The sequence below is a fragment of the Malurus melanocephalus genome, unplaced genomic scaffold, assembly GCF_030028575.1.
Source record: "Malurus melanocephalus ecotype Western Australia unplaced genomic scaffold, MMel_1.1 scaffold_2, whole genome shotgun sequence".
Lineage (NCBI taxonomy): Eukaryota > Metazoa > Chordata > Aves > Passeriformes > Maluridae > Malurus > Malurus melanocephalus.
The window spans coordinates 8,809,574-8,824,588 of NW_026623234.1; the positions used below are offsets into that span (position 1 = coordinate 8,809,574).

Sequence of the window (15,015 nt, forward strand, 5' to 3'; positions counted from 1 at the left end):
CCTTTTAGCCATCTTGGTTTCCCAAGTAAACTACAACAAAAATTAAAATTCATGCCAAATCACACWTTACAAACCACACTGTTCACATAAATGGGAAATTCTGACATTTACTTTTAGAGCAGGTATTTGTAAAAAAAGCAAAGGCTAACACTACAATATTTAATTTAAAAATCCAAAGCTTTAGACTCATTTCTGGGCTGAAAGTACTGTTAAGTACAACAGGAAATCTTAACATCATAGAATGGTTTGGGTTGGAAAGGGCCTTAAAGAWYATCCAGCTCCAACTCCTCCATCGTGGGCAGGGAGCCTTCTGCTAGAAAAGGTTGCTCATCCATCCTGGCCTGGAACACTCCCAGGGATGGTCACTGCAACTTCTCCAGACAAMCTGTTCCAGTGTCTCACCACACTTGTTTCACAAACTATTTGTTACTTAAATGGATGAAGCACACTGAACAAGTTTAGGTGCTCCTCTTCAAGCCAAAAAAGAATATGTTTGAAATCAAAAATCCTGATATAGCTAGCACCGGTTTACCATTCCATGAGGACATGAACATCAACATGAATTCTGGTGCAGGGGAAGTGAAACATCTTGAAGAGAACAAGAATTGATTTTTATTAAAAGAAAGTTAGTTTTGGAAGTAATCTTCCTGACTTAGGAAACAAATTAACTACTGTTTTCTRTGGCTCAAAACAAAGGCAGGGCTACTCAAAGGTTCTTTGTTTCACACAGAAGAACAAAGCCAGCAAATTCTGCAACATCTACATTATTCTAAATATCTATGCTTCTGTGGATAATGTTCACAGTATGATTAGCAAAAGATACTAGGATATTTTCATGCTATTTAGTTGATCAGAGGACTATTCAGTTTTTCCAAGTGAATTATCTTAATTATAATCTCAATAATTTAATTTAAAAATAATTGAATTTCAAAATATTAATTATTATCTTAATAAAATTCTACAGGTACAAATGCTCTGTGTCTTCCAATCAGTCACATTGTTTTAACACTTTTATGCTGCTACCCAGAGAAATACACAAACTTCATCAAAAAAGTATGAAAGTTACTCATATGAAGAGAGAAGGAGGGGAACAACACAAGTAGCAACCCCAGACCAAAAGGAGACCACATTATTACATAAACCTTAAGCAAGCAGATGGCCAGGAGTTCAGCTTGAGTATGCAGAAATACRAAGATGCTTCTATTAGCAGTTGGAAAGGGTATTCAAATTCACATACACACATAAATCCAAAATATGCTTAAAACTTGAGWGACATAACACTATACATAAATATCAGCAGCTTAACAGAAAAGGACCCATACTTTCCACTGAATTCTCACCACTAGAAATCATTTAAACCACATCTGGCCTAAATATGGCTAGTTAAATTCTGGTAACTCAGTTCCAAAAGGTATTCTTCTGATAAGGCTSTCTTCATTAAAGAAATGCATGTTTAATGTGGCATAACTTGTAAGAGCTTTCTCTTTTGAGAAAACTTCAAAGTGGAACAAGTTCTCTAAGTTTTGCAAGTAAATTTTCTCTTATTCTAGATTTAAACATCTGCAACACTTATTGTTCCTGTAACACTGGTATTAAACATACTTTTTAATAGCAAAGAATAAAACCAAGTTTGCATTTCAGCAGCTTACGATCCAGATCCAAAGTAACCTGGAAGTCTAATGTATCCCTGTAATTTTGGAATAGTAATCATACAATGTTGCTAAACAATATAACAACAAATAAACTATCCATTTTTAGCAAAATTTTACATATTTATTTCCAGTTCAAAGGGAACTGGCATCTAAACAACTTTTCTTCAGAAATCTTTTATTTTGGAATTTTTTTAGCATTCCATCAACTAATATTTTAAGATATCAGAACAGCAACACCAAAAGTRCAGAGGAGGTGACAAACAACCAACTTTGTGGAAACAGAATAAAAAGAAAGAAGAATGAKGCCAAATGGGAATACTTGATTATAAACAAAAAGAAAACTAACAGCTTGAATATTCCCTCTGTGCCAACAGAAGCACTTCAGTTTTGAGACATTTTCCTGCAGGAAGCTGAGACAATACAAGTAAACACACTTAACCAAAGACAGCAGAAAAGGCACTGCAATGTCAAGTAATTTTGAGGAAAAAAAAAAAAAAGAAAAAAAGAAAAAAATCGAGCTAAAAGCAAATATACATTTAGCGAAACATTTGGCTTTCCAAAGTAAATGAAAATGTTGGGTATAAGTTTAGGGAGCACAATGCCTAAATAATTGTGAAGCACTGAAACCACTGAAAATAAAACATTATGAGATCAGAGTTTGAAAAGAAAACTGACTGTGACAGATCTGTTATCATTACAAATATCAAGTGTAATTTTAGTTTTTAAATGGAGCATGTGGATTGGATTCTAAAGGGGGAAAAATATTATCTGTGGAACTTGTGGGCTTCGTGACTACTGTTAACTTACTTAGCACAGAAAATAAAATCATTGAAGAATAATTACATAAGATTTGTCTTTCATTTGCTCTAAMAATCACACATGAGAGATTAAAGTCTCTCATCCTAAGTTATTTCATATTTTCAGAAAGAACAAATAAAAAAACCAGACCATTAYTATGCATTTGCTGGTAATAATAACCAACATCTTGATCATAAATAACAAAGGTTCACTTCAGTGATCTAAGAATACAATCCAGACCAAAGCACAAAGGACTGCAAGTGTCGTAATTCAATTAGCCTTAGGGTTTTACAAAACAAATGTCATCTTGTCTCAATTTGACATTTAAAAGAATGCTTAAAGCAGTTTGGGTTTGCAACTKCCACTTCTGGAGTACTTCTTCACGGAGATGTCTAGCCAGCCTCACACATTTTCCCAAGTATTGATGACTACAAAATCAGAGCCTATGAATAACAAACTTGATAAGGTAAATATTTAAATCTCAACAACAATTCTAGACTTATAGGGTTTTAGTTTTAGCTCTTTACTGAAAAGAAGACCTCTCTCAACTAGCACGAACACTGAATTACTTTCACCAAATATCACCTACTAATAATATATAGTTTCCTGTGAACATGGAAGAAGAGAAGAAAGAAAATCCAAAATGTGTTTTACTTTCTCTGCTTTTCAGAAGACTAAGCAAATCAGGAAGCTAGATAGGACTGATTACTGTTGCTTAAATATGTAAACTGGTAGACTGCATCAACACACATTGAAAGACAAGACATTCAGATCCAAATGTTCTCATCTACAAGATGCTCTATTAACAGATAAAGGTAATGCAAGTTTTTCACATAGATTTGCATATTCACTGGATTTCAAAAAGAAAGGGGATTTTGTTTGGTTAATAATCAAGCTGTCCTTGTCAGTTTCTAGCAACAGCTTTTTATCTCACTGGCTAGTTCCAAGCAAGCACAGGAGGAAAAGATTATGTCTTGGTTAGAGCTCTGTGCAGGAAAATGAAAAAAGGGACACTGCTATGTAGTGCTCCATGGAGCCAAAAGCTTCAGTGACTGTTCAGTCATCAGTACATCTGCCAGGTCACCKATCAGTCGACCCTAAGTGATCTAAACCATGTGCTGCCTCTTGCTCGGGCATCACTTAAAACACCTAGAATGAATCCAGGCTTACTGCTATGTTACATGAAAAAGATAAAAAAAGATAACCAGGCACCATGCTTCACTTTTTGAGAAACAACTTATGCTTTACTAATGTCCATAAACTAAACAAATAAAATAAAAAGCTCTGTCTTCCTTTGTACTTTACAAACAACAAAAACACAAAAAACCCCTCACAACAACAAAATAAGTCCAGCAAAAAAATTACAAACCACTTTCACTAGCTTCATTCACTGGCTAAGATGATACCATTCAATTAATATGTTTAATATTTTTTTCTCATCCCAAGACATGGATTAAGGTTTCATTTACTACAACTTTTTAAAAGTTTATACTGAGGATGGCAATTGTTACTTTCCAGTGAGCATCTATATATTGTCCAGCTTTGTTATTAGTAATGACCCATGCTCRCAGCATCCTCCCAATGAACAGTTCTGCCCCATTTTACAAACTGAAAATAGAGGTGTAGAGAGGTTAGTGAACAATGACCATGAGTTTTGGTATAATCAAGGTCAGCATTTTTCCCAAATACTTAATACCATATAGAACTGTTTGGGCTTCAAACAGCTTCCCTTGAGTTTGGTAAAAGCTAGCCACTTTTACACATCAAACTAAATAACCTGGCACCATGAACACATAATTATAAACAGAGTTTATGCCAACAAAAATAACTGCATTAAATCCTTTGAATGCCAGCATAACATAATAGCACACTGCTTCCACAAACTTAACCCCGTTTGAACCCATTTCCTTTTTAGGAAATGAAATAGGAATGGCCACTTAAACAWACTCATGATAAGCAACTATTTATGTTTAGTAATGCATTCCAAYGATTAATTAGTCCAGTAAGGACACACCCCTTATTTGAAGTTTGACCTTGGCTAATTCAGCTTCCAACCACAGAACTGTGGTACACCTGTGTCAGCCAAAGAGAGCTTTTATCAATTACCTCTTTGCCAAGTAGGTGCATATTAACTAATGAAGAAGCCCTTAACATTTCCTTAGCTAAGCTAAACAAAGTAAGCACCCTCTGTCTTTACTCAGACTGCTCTCCCCTGTTCATTTTCAAGGCTGTTCTCTGGAAGCTGTTTTTTTACCATCCTCTCCTGACTGTCAATAGCAGATGTACGGCTCCAATAAGAGTTAAAGCTGATATCTCCTAATTTCCAATTTCCTTGTTCAACTAACTACTCAAAGTTTTTCACCAGACCTTTAGCTACAGCCAAAAGGCTTGACTTCAAGTTCAAATCCTATCAGCCTCAGACCGAGGCCCCCTAATTGTTGCCCAATTTAGTATTTAGTTGCACTGATTGTGCCATGCAGCATTATGCTCATTTGTCCCATTCATTAGTGATCTAAATCACTTTGCAACCTTACTAATGTCCTTAGTACCAAATGAATATTTGTGATTTTCTAGGTAAGTAAAAGCATCTGAAATAACTCAAACACAGTTACTTACAGTGCAAACCTTGGATACTCAGTAAGGGAAGTTAGTGCAGACTGATTCTGTAGCATGCACCAACACTTGCAGATTCGTAACACATTCTGACACTGGATTTTGCATGTTGGACAGACAATCTTGCGTAGGAATCCGTGTTTGCAAGAACCCAAATCTCTAGCCAAAGTCCTCCTGGAATTCTTAACTAATAGGACTTACTAGAGTTTATTTTGCAACAAACTTTAACAAATCTTTAAAATACTCCAGAACCAACCAAGAAGCAATGCTTGCTAAAGATGAGGATAAATGAAAACAGAGTTGGATTTTAATTTAGTAAATTGACAAATCTAATCAATAGTTGCTTTAAAAACACATGCTTTCAATCTGTGTAGTAACATTAATTACACGGATCTTTAAAGTTTTTATCTAAAAGATAAGACATTCTATCTTTTGTGCATGAACTTTAAAGGCACTTAGGGTTTAATCTTCTCCATCAGAARTCGCTAGAAGTCACATGGCAGAAGGAAATCCATTATCTCTTAAGTTACATCAGCCAGTTCCATCCTTCCTATTTGTGATGGGATAGTTCTGTGACCTCAGAAGCATCAGAATGAAAAAAGCCCCACCAGTATTACATTCTTATCACAGCTTCTCTCTTACACCAGAGTGATGAGTAGCTTACCCATACCAGGAAATATTTTAAAGAACTGAGCTTCAATGGCATCTTTTCATATGATCCTTTGTGGATCACATAATAAACACACACACACACACACACACACACACAGAGTTTACATCTTTTAAAGCATTTTCTGATCAGATCTACGCAGTCCCTGCACTGAGTGTCCACGTCTCCTTTGTATTTTATGAGCAAGTTTGCAGACAATGATTTGCTGAGCTGTTACCTCCCCTTCTGCAGGAATTAGCATCCATTATCAGCTACAAAAGGAATTTATGCTGTTCCAGAGCACAAGCCTTTTTGCAATTATATTAACTTCAGTAAAAGAAACAGAGGCAGAAAAAGATCTTTACCTACCCAGAGTATGCACTAGTTAGAGCATCAATGCAGGATAAACAATATTTAATGGCAACAAAATAGAGGATTTAAGAAAAACAAAAAACAAAACAAAGCACTGAGAGACAGCTGGAGAATCTTGTAATTTCTTACTTAAAGTCCAAAATGAACAAAAACCAAAAATAATTTCTAAGAAATTTAAAAAAAAAAAATCACAGAAGAAATACACCAAGCAGAGCAATTACTGTTCCCCCATTTCCCAGCTACATTCCAGCTGGTATCTGCTTAAAAACTCCTGCTAGAATCATTGTCTGGTTTTCATCTTCCGGTAATTTTCCTTCTCTGATTTTATTACTTGGATAAGGCAAAATCTTAGAAAAGGAGGAAGAACTTACTGGTATTGAGAACTCCTCTGCCAAATACTTCAACACTGATGCCCCTCTAGTCAAAAAGTTACTTCTCTCTGCCAGATTGCCCTGGAGTTTTGTGTCAAACTCCTTTCTGACAACTGAAGCAACAGAGTCAATTATTATGAGTTTAACTTTCTTTGAAATAATTTCTTCTTCCAAAGACATAATCCTAAAAAAAAAAAAAAAAGTCACTGATAGCTTTATTTGCACAATAGAACCATTTTATAACACTCAAATATTTTACATAAAGTTCCTTTTAATAAACTGAAAGTCAGTCCCTCTTTTTCTCTCCTCACTTAACACCTCCACTAGCATCTGCATATATGAAAGAGATTTGGAAGGGGATCCAAGGCTCGGTGGGCTGAAGGCAGGACCTCTCCAAAAGAGTTTTGGAAGACCTCTAGTTAGCAACACTATGCTGTACAACCTCTGAACGGCAGACAGCAAGTAAAGTGGACACTGAAACTGTGCCTCACTGCAGCCCTSCAGTGCTTTAAAGGGATTTATAAATAAGGAGAGTGACTTTTTACATGGGCAAGTAGTGATAGAACAAGGGGAACTAGTTTTAAACGAAAGAGAGATATAGAACAGAAGTTAGGAAGAAATACTTTAGTCAGTGGGTATTGAGGCACGGGCACWGGTGCTGTGGATGCCCCATCCCTGGAAATGAYCAGTGCCAAGCTAGATGGGGCCCTGAACAACCTGATCTAGTGAGYGGTATCCCTACCTATGATGGAAGGCTTGGAACTAGATAATAACTTGAAGGTCTCTTCCAAACCAAGCCATTCCATGTTCCTTCATTATGCTACTAGCTGGTCTCTGATAAAACTGTATTAGAAGAAAATACTATTCTTACTGTAATTCTCCCATTAACATAAAACATAAAATATGATGCTACAATATGACTTCATACTTCACAGTGAAAATTAATTTTCACAGATTAACCTAAGGTAACAACATGACAACACAACACTGACAACAACAGTACTCAGGCTGGTGACAGTCAAATAACTCTTCCCACCATCTTCCTGGAAGAAAACTGTGATTTGGAGGAACAAACTTCTATTTCACAGAAAATGTAACTCTTATACTATAGTCTCTCCATGATCCAAGAGAATACCTGTCTCATGAACRTTCCCCTTTAAAGACTCACAAGGATCAGATCACACAGAAATTGTCTATCAGAAATTAAAAAACATCAAGTGGATTAGTCACACGCTATGAAATGGAAAGAGTAATATCAATCTTTCTGTAGTAGTGTTACTTTGCTGGAGACCATGCCAGTATCCAAATGAAAAGGTCTCAAATTAATTAATCTACACAAAACTTTGTAATAAAACAAATATTGTTACAGAAAATACAGTTCAAAATCGTATTTTTTTTAAASTCTGGAAAAGAATACCTCTTCAGTACACTGCAACAGGTCAGCTCTCGGTACAGGTGAACGCTACTGGTCATGCAGAACAGCTTTTCATCTGAGTCAAAATATGTAGGGAATCTGTTTGCTGCTATCTCAATCAMCCTATTAAAAAAAGCAAACAAACCCAGAAGGCATAATACTGCAAAAAAAATAATACAGGATAATAAGACATCAAGCATGCACAAAGCAAACACAGCAAACTTCTGAATAAGCAGATACCAACTAAAACTGGGAATCCTTTTAAAAGGAAAAGCATACTTTATCAGCCAGACTGAAATAGTGGAAGTCAGAACAATTTCAGAACAATTAGGTTCTCTTCCCAGTGATGATGAGTCAATGGTACACCAGGGAAAGACATCATGTGCCTCTATGTAAAGAAAGACTATCTCCTCTAGAAAGAAACTGCAAAGTTTAGTTACTGAATGAGTTCTTCAAGTTTTGTACCAGAAGKTCCACTCAATGACCAAGCATTTTACTATTCTAATTATTTTATCTACATATTAATTTCATTTAAACAGAAGTACTCTCCAACTCTAACCATCTTCCTGTTCACCTTTATCTTGCAGGGAAATCATAAAGCAGGCTTTGTGTCACCACAGAAATTTAGCAAACTGATAAAAACAGAAGATCCATTAGAAGATCTAACCAATTTGGAAGCAGGATTGCAAAGAATAGAGCACAGGTCAACTGCAAGTACATCTGCAAGCAGTACATGAATGGAAAATATGCCTGACAAAGTAAAAACCTTTTCACAGATAGTCTGTCCTTTAAAATATGAACACTGTCATTTGGATGGGAGACTTTCACTGAAGCAGCTTCTGGTTTACATTACCTAATAATAAAAAGGACTTATAAAATCTTATTAAAATATATATTTTAGAAAACAGCAAAATAACCAAAAACCATAAACATCACTGCGTCACAAAATGACTGAGGCTCCAGGTGCCAAGGCATCTACAACTGAACATCCATTCATTCAGACACCACAGCTAAAAACAGCATGACATGATGTAACAAAAAGACTAAACYGTTCACGTGGCTCCTTTACTGACAGAATGGAATGTGGGACTCCATGATTAAATGTTCTCCACTACYTTATTAGCAAATTCATAACCTTTCAAAACCTTGAATTACAATTGCTAAGCATACTAGTGTAAATTATCAGAGTAGACTGAGGAAGTCTATCAGGTAACTGGTGATAATACCAAAAGAAGTCAAAAGAAGTCAGATATTTATTATTTATTGTTAAAATATTTTCATATTCACAAATTATGATTTGGAGAAAATCTCTCTCACAGATATAAAACTGAACAGTTTTCAGTTAAATTATACTTTATACATAAAATCATTGAGGAAACTAAATGCTATGCATTTTACAAATGCTGTCTTCCTACAAACTCCTGAGAAGTTAATGGAAAGAAGTTCCACTTCTCTGACCACAAGGCAATTTCATCTAGGTCCTTAAAGAGATGATTCAAGAATATCACACTGAAACTCTAGTTACAATCTGTACACTGAGAAGTTTTTCCACAACATAGACTTTACTTTTCAGTAACAGAAAACACTTAATTGTTTTTATTTTAAGCAGACATATCCCACAACCTATAGCTTGAGAAGAGTGGCATCTAGTGGATTACACTTGTGGGCACATCTTAGTGGTTACCTCAATGATTTTGATTTAGGCCTCTTTCATTGCAACACAAAGTTAAAGTCATAGGGAAAACAAAATTAAAATCTGTTTTATTTGGTTTAAAAATAGAAATACTATGCTTGAATGTTAATATACCTACCCTAAGCAAACCATTTCAATATCTTGAATCTAATTCATTAGGTACATTACTTACTACATCTAAACTTATCCTACAGAAGCTCCAGAGACAGAATTTTGTCTGCCCACCTGTACAATTAATCATGTAGACCACTGGGCAACAGTAAGCAGCCATTCAACAGTTTGCATAAAATGAGATGCCACTGTGCCTTCTAACAGCCAAGSATATCACAAAGAACATTGTTATATACACTGACCTAAAATGACATATTGAGAGTGCAGCACTACTCACAGAGCTCCATGCAGGTTCAAAGTTCTTTAGTGTTTAAATCCCTTTTGTCATGATGAGATCAAAATTGCATAGAACATGTTTTCTGCAATCAGGACAGAGGCCCATGGGATAGATAAACCTGTTTCTTTTCAGCTTTGATTCACAGAAATTTGCACCTTGTGTTTTTCACAAGCAGTAAGTATGACTAGTGAAAAAAAGCCAACTTAAATTATTTTCAGACTTTCTGAGTAAGTCTGGTAGGTTTTAAGTTAATAGCTGGTTACTACATAACTGATTACAACAATTTTGATTTCCAGACTTACTATGKCCCTTTCCATGTACCTGTCCTATTGTCCATGTTCTGATGAAGTGGAATGACAGACACCTCTTGTACTTTTACAGCTTTCCCTTACACAAGAGAAAAATATAAATTACAGAAACCTGTGGCACATCTTACAAGACCAGCCTCAATTCTGATCACTCTTCCCAGTATTTGTATTAGACTGAACTAAACTGTCWTGTTACAGAATAACAAGACTTTGAAAGTTTGTGGAATCAAAAAGCTCCCTTCCCTGAAGTAAGACCTGCCAGGCAGAATGAAAAAACATTTCTCACACTACAAGAAATAAAATTAGCCAGCTTTATGGAGTATYTTTCTTGAAGCAGCACAGGATTACAGCCTGTATGACAGCTAAAACTTAGCAGATCTCAGCCCTAAAATAAGCAGAAGGGATACAAGCACTCTTCTCAGGCTTTCTGAGTAGAAAAGTATAGACTTTTGAATGTTAAATAAAAATAGCATCTCTATCGAGACCTTTAAATTAAGATGTTGTTGAGTAATTGTCTTCTCATCTGAAGTGTTTAGATCAACAACAAAAACTAAGTATCTTTTATCTGCCATCTATTAATAATAGAGGAGTACAGAATCGTAAGGAAATTCCAGTTAGAAAGAGAACTCAGGAGATTTGACAGCAACACCCTGTTCAAAGTAGTGCCAGCTATGAAGTCAGAACAAGTTACTTGAATGTTTTCTATTTCAGAAGCCTTCAAGGATGGAGGCAGCACTACCTCTCTGGGAAARGTTTTTTCACCCCAAAGGCAGTTAGGAATTGCACAGCCTCTCCATGTRTCAGGCCAGAAATGCAGCTCACTGTATGCCTGAATAAAGCCTCTCCATTGGCGAGGGAAGGCTACTGTTAAATAGCCTCAAAGCCGTCTCTGTTAGACTGAGCAAGCCTTCAGTCTCTACAAATGGCAATTGCTCCAGCTCCCAAACACCTTGGTAAGAGGGGATATGCACCTGCCTCACTCTGCTAGGTCAGCTCCTTAGAGAATGCAACATAGAAAGTATAACATATARACAGTCTGCTGAAATTGCATTTATCATTTGCATCTGAGCAATACCAAATATTATTTAATACATAAATATTCTCATCCTTAATAATGTTATTTTCTCCATATTTCCTTTCTACATCCTATTCTATTTTCAGCAGTTTCATTYTCATGTGCACCTGCTTTCCTTTTCTTCAGCATTCACTTCTGAGTGAAAAGTCTTAACTCACTCTTTAGGTCTCTTTAGGTCGTACGGCTTTTTCCTACTTAGATTTCAGGGACCTGAAATAAAACTTAAGTGGTRTGTAAGGAGGAAGCACCATACTTTGCAGAGCCATTGCTTGAAGCGTTTTTTCTTTGATATATTGTACTTCAATCTGTTGTGACATTGACAAAAAACAGAGTTAGAAATACCATCTTCTCATCCATGATAACTTGAAATGAATAAACAGTGGAAATACATTTACTTTGACATGCCAGATTCATGCCATGGCTGTAGCCACTAAATAATCTGAAATATGCAAATTATTTCAATGAATAATTTGCATATTTCTGCCCATTTTTCTAAACAAACAAGGATAAGACTACTGTACTTCTTGTCCTTCCTCAGACCCTTAATAACTTTTGTACTTGCTCATTCCAAATCATCAGGACAAAGGAATAGAAATGTCAAAAATATCAAATCCTCAAAGATTAGCAAAGACATAGCTAAGTAAAATAAATTAGAGCTACATTTAACAAAATACTGCAGGATTATTTCAACAGTTAATCAGCCAGTTAACATGGGAAGTGTAGAAACTAACACAGGGACACATGGGTAGCCACTGAARAACCAGAGATGTTCCAGAAGTAAGGTGACATAGTACTGCATGACTGCAAAGGATATAGGGCATGCAAGGTTACTGCAGAAGGGAATCAGAAGAGCACAAGGACATACACCCCATTCAACAGAAACAGGATGGGAATCTGAAGGAAAACTTGCTATGTAAGTCCTATCATTCCCTGGAAAACTTCCATTTCCTTTGTAGTCAAAATGCTGGCCTTTACATCCTCAAAAMCTTCCTGTTAACTCCATAAACCAAACTGCAAAGAAAGATTTCAGGTACAGGACTGATAAGACCATTTATAAACTAAAGATCATGCSATGACCTTGTCATACCAGAACTGGAATCTGCAACATCATACAAATTTASAAGGTGAGCAATTCATTTTATTAAATTAATTTCATCGTCTATGGAATAACTGCATTTACCAGAGGATGTTCAATAATAATTAACACCAGTATCTAAAAATGCACAATTATTGCTCAGATAATAATTGAAGGTTCCAAGATAAAAGGTGCTAAGAAGTTGTAAGTATATATTTTAGGATTTTGCATCTTACCTTTCTGCACTGAACGCAGACTCTGTGTCAATGTATATGACAGCCCCATCCAGTCCTCCCATGCTTACAGGCAGTGTAGCCAGAACACTCATCATAATRCAAAACTGAGTTTTTCCACATCCTGGTGGGCTAGTTATCTGGAAGAAAAAAAGATTAGTAACATAACATTCATTTCACCATAATTCTACTTTTATCTAAGTTTCATCAGCCAGTGCTCCTCCAATTCTGCTCTTTCAGTTGCCAAAGGAGGAGACAGCCATGAAAAGACAGAACACAGCCCCCAAAGACCAACTTGCAGTTACTCTTGGATCYGTACCTTGCAGTCACACTCATCCCCTGAAGCACAAAAAGCTTTTCAGACACRGCATTATGTTTATACTTTATTTCTCTGACATCATTATTACCTTTCAAATTTGAGGTCCCCTACTCTCCCMCTCATCTCACAAGATCTTCCCTAGAGACAACTAGCTCTCTTCCATCTGTCTCTGTGCTACCTTCTGAAACAGAGCAGAATTAGAAGATTCACAGTTGACATTCCCATGTCATCAATGGTCTTTAGAGCTGAAAATAAAGTCCAGGGCTAAKGAGCTCACAGACATAAACAATTCCTTAGGAATAATCATTACCTTGGTTAAACCAGGTCTCTCTCAGAAATCAACACAATAATTTCTTATATGTAGCAAAGATTGAAAGTTCAATATGAACCATATATATACATGACATATTTATCTGCTCCAGAGACTACACTCTGCAGAATGTAGCATGTGTTTTTTCATTGGTGTTAACTMCCTTTTACCATATTTCAACACCAAYACTATTCAATSATCCAGACCAGCTYCCCAGTTCTAAGCTCCCACCTGTGCTCACTGAAAGCCCCTGCAGTGAAGCAGTATTCAAAGAGAGCACACTCAGCTTGTAAGAAAAGCTTCCAGAATGATTTTGCTTGAAGAGAAAAACCACAAAGATCCAAAGAATACATTTTTGGATGAGATCACCAGTTTTGAGAGCAATATTTTTTCTACTAGAGATGGCAGTCTGCTGCTCTTTATCCACTGCAGATCTTCCAGAATTTGTATCTGAATCTGGGCTCTGTGTTCAGATAACTGCAAGTTCATCACTACTACAGTGAGTCTTTAAATACAATACTGCATTGTCACTGCTTCTGGGAAGGGAGATCATGAAATCTCAAATACTAAGAGGGCTGAATAACAGCAAAAACAAAGTGACTTTRGGAAGCAAAAACAGGGACAGGTTCACTGTGATGCCAGTAGCAACTAATAATGCAAGGTGTAAAAGCAAGCCTCTCCAGGGAAGTTGAACCATAAAACAAAGCGCGCCTTCTCAAAACATCTAGTACTGCCAGAACAAAGGCCTAAATACAGAGTTGTTCCTTTAAATTAAAAAAGAAACTTTACAAACAGACAGACACTCAAAATCAAACTGATTTTAGAGACTACATGCACAATAGTTTGGTTTCAAGCAGAAATGCCTTTTCACCCCAAGACATTATAGTATTGCTATGGTTTTGTTTTAAGCAACAGCAGAATGACTTGAAGCACAGAAAATATAGAGGGAAACACTGAAGGATCACATTAGCTACAGCTAACAGGTGGTTAAAATCCCTTTAATCACCTTTGTCTTTAAAYAAGGCTTGAAAGCCAAGCCACATCAATCAATCTACTTGAAGCTTCAATGCAAGAGAAGAATTGGATGATTTTTGTTTAGAAGCACACACTGCATTTAGTGGATTACAGATGAGGAAACGTTCATATTTATGCAATTACCTGTTCCCCAGCCAGTGTACTTAAGTTTAAAAATGTCTTATTAACAATAGCTGCTATAATTGAATATGAACCCATAGCATATATAAAAAGTGCAGAGGCAATACACATTCCTTAGACTGTGATGGCCAATGAATCTTACCACCTGTTTCTAAAAAGACTTGAAATGAATGAGGGGAGGGCATCAATCCAGTTTGCTAAAATAAAATGTTTGGACAACTGTGAGGATACCTTATAAAATCATTTGTAGTTTCAGCCTYGCCTGGGAGGTGCACTGGAACCAACATCCATTTCAGTGGCTGAAACAGAAGCTAATTCAGCAAAGATGCTATAAAAAGGTCAGAGGATATGAGCATTGTATCAGAGAAAATGAGAGAACTTTGCAGTACAAGCTAGTACAAGGAAGCAAGCCAATAGAGCAAGAAAGCATTTCTATTCCCAGAGACAAGAATACTTYATGTTTAATCAGCATGCCTTTAAAGGGCCTTAAAACAGGCTTTCAAATAACCCAGTGAACAATTTTACAAAAATACAACATTTTATTGTAGTTACCACAGGTTGAGCAAGTGTTTAAAACAACAGAAGCCTAC

The 15,015-nt window shown here is 36.2% G+C and overlaps 1 protein-coding gene across 1 annotated transcript in view; it reads right to left on the reverse strand.

Annotated features, from left to right (window-relative positions):
• The window catches only part of RAD51B (RAD51 paralog B), a 355,670-nt gene that overhangs the window by 335,667 nt on the left and 4,988 nt on the right, over nucleotides 1–15,015 (reverse strand). The window contains exons 5-7 of the mRNA XM_057367333.1: nucleotides 12,645–12,781; nucleotides 7,873–7,992; nucleotides 6,456–6,639 (exon numbers count right to left, since the gene is read on the reverse strand). Of these exons, the coding sequence (XP_057223316.1) occupies nucleotides 6,456–6,639; nucleotides 7,873–7,992; nucleotides 12,645–12,781 (441 nt within the window). The remainder of the gene's footprint in view (nucleotides 1–6,455; nucleotides 6,640–7,872; nucleotides 7,993–12,644; nucleotides 12,782–15,015) is intronic.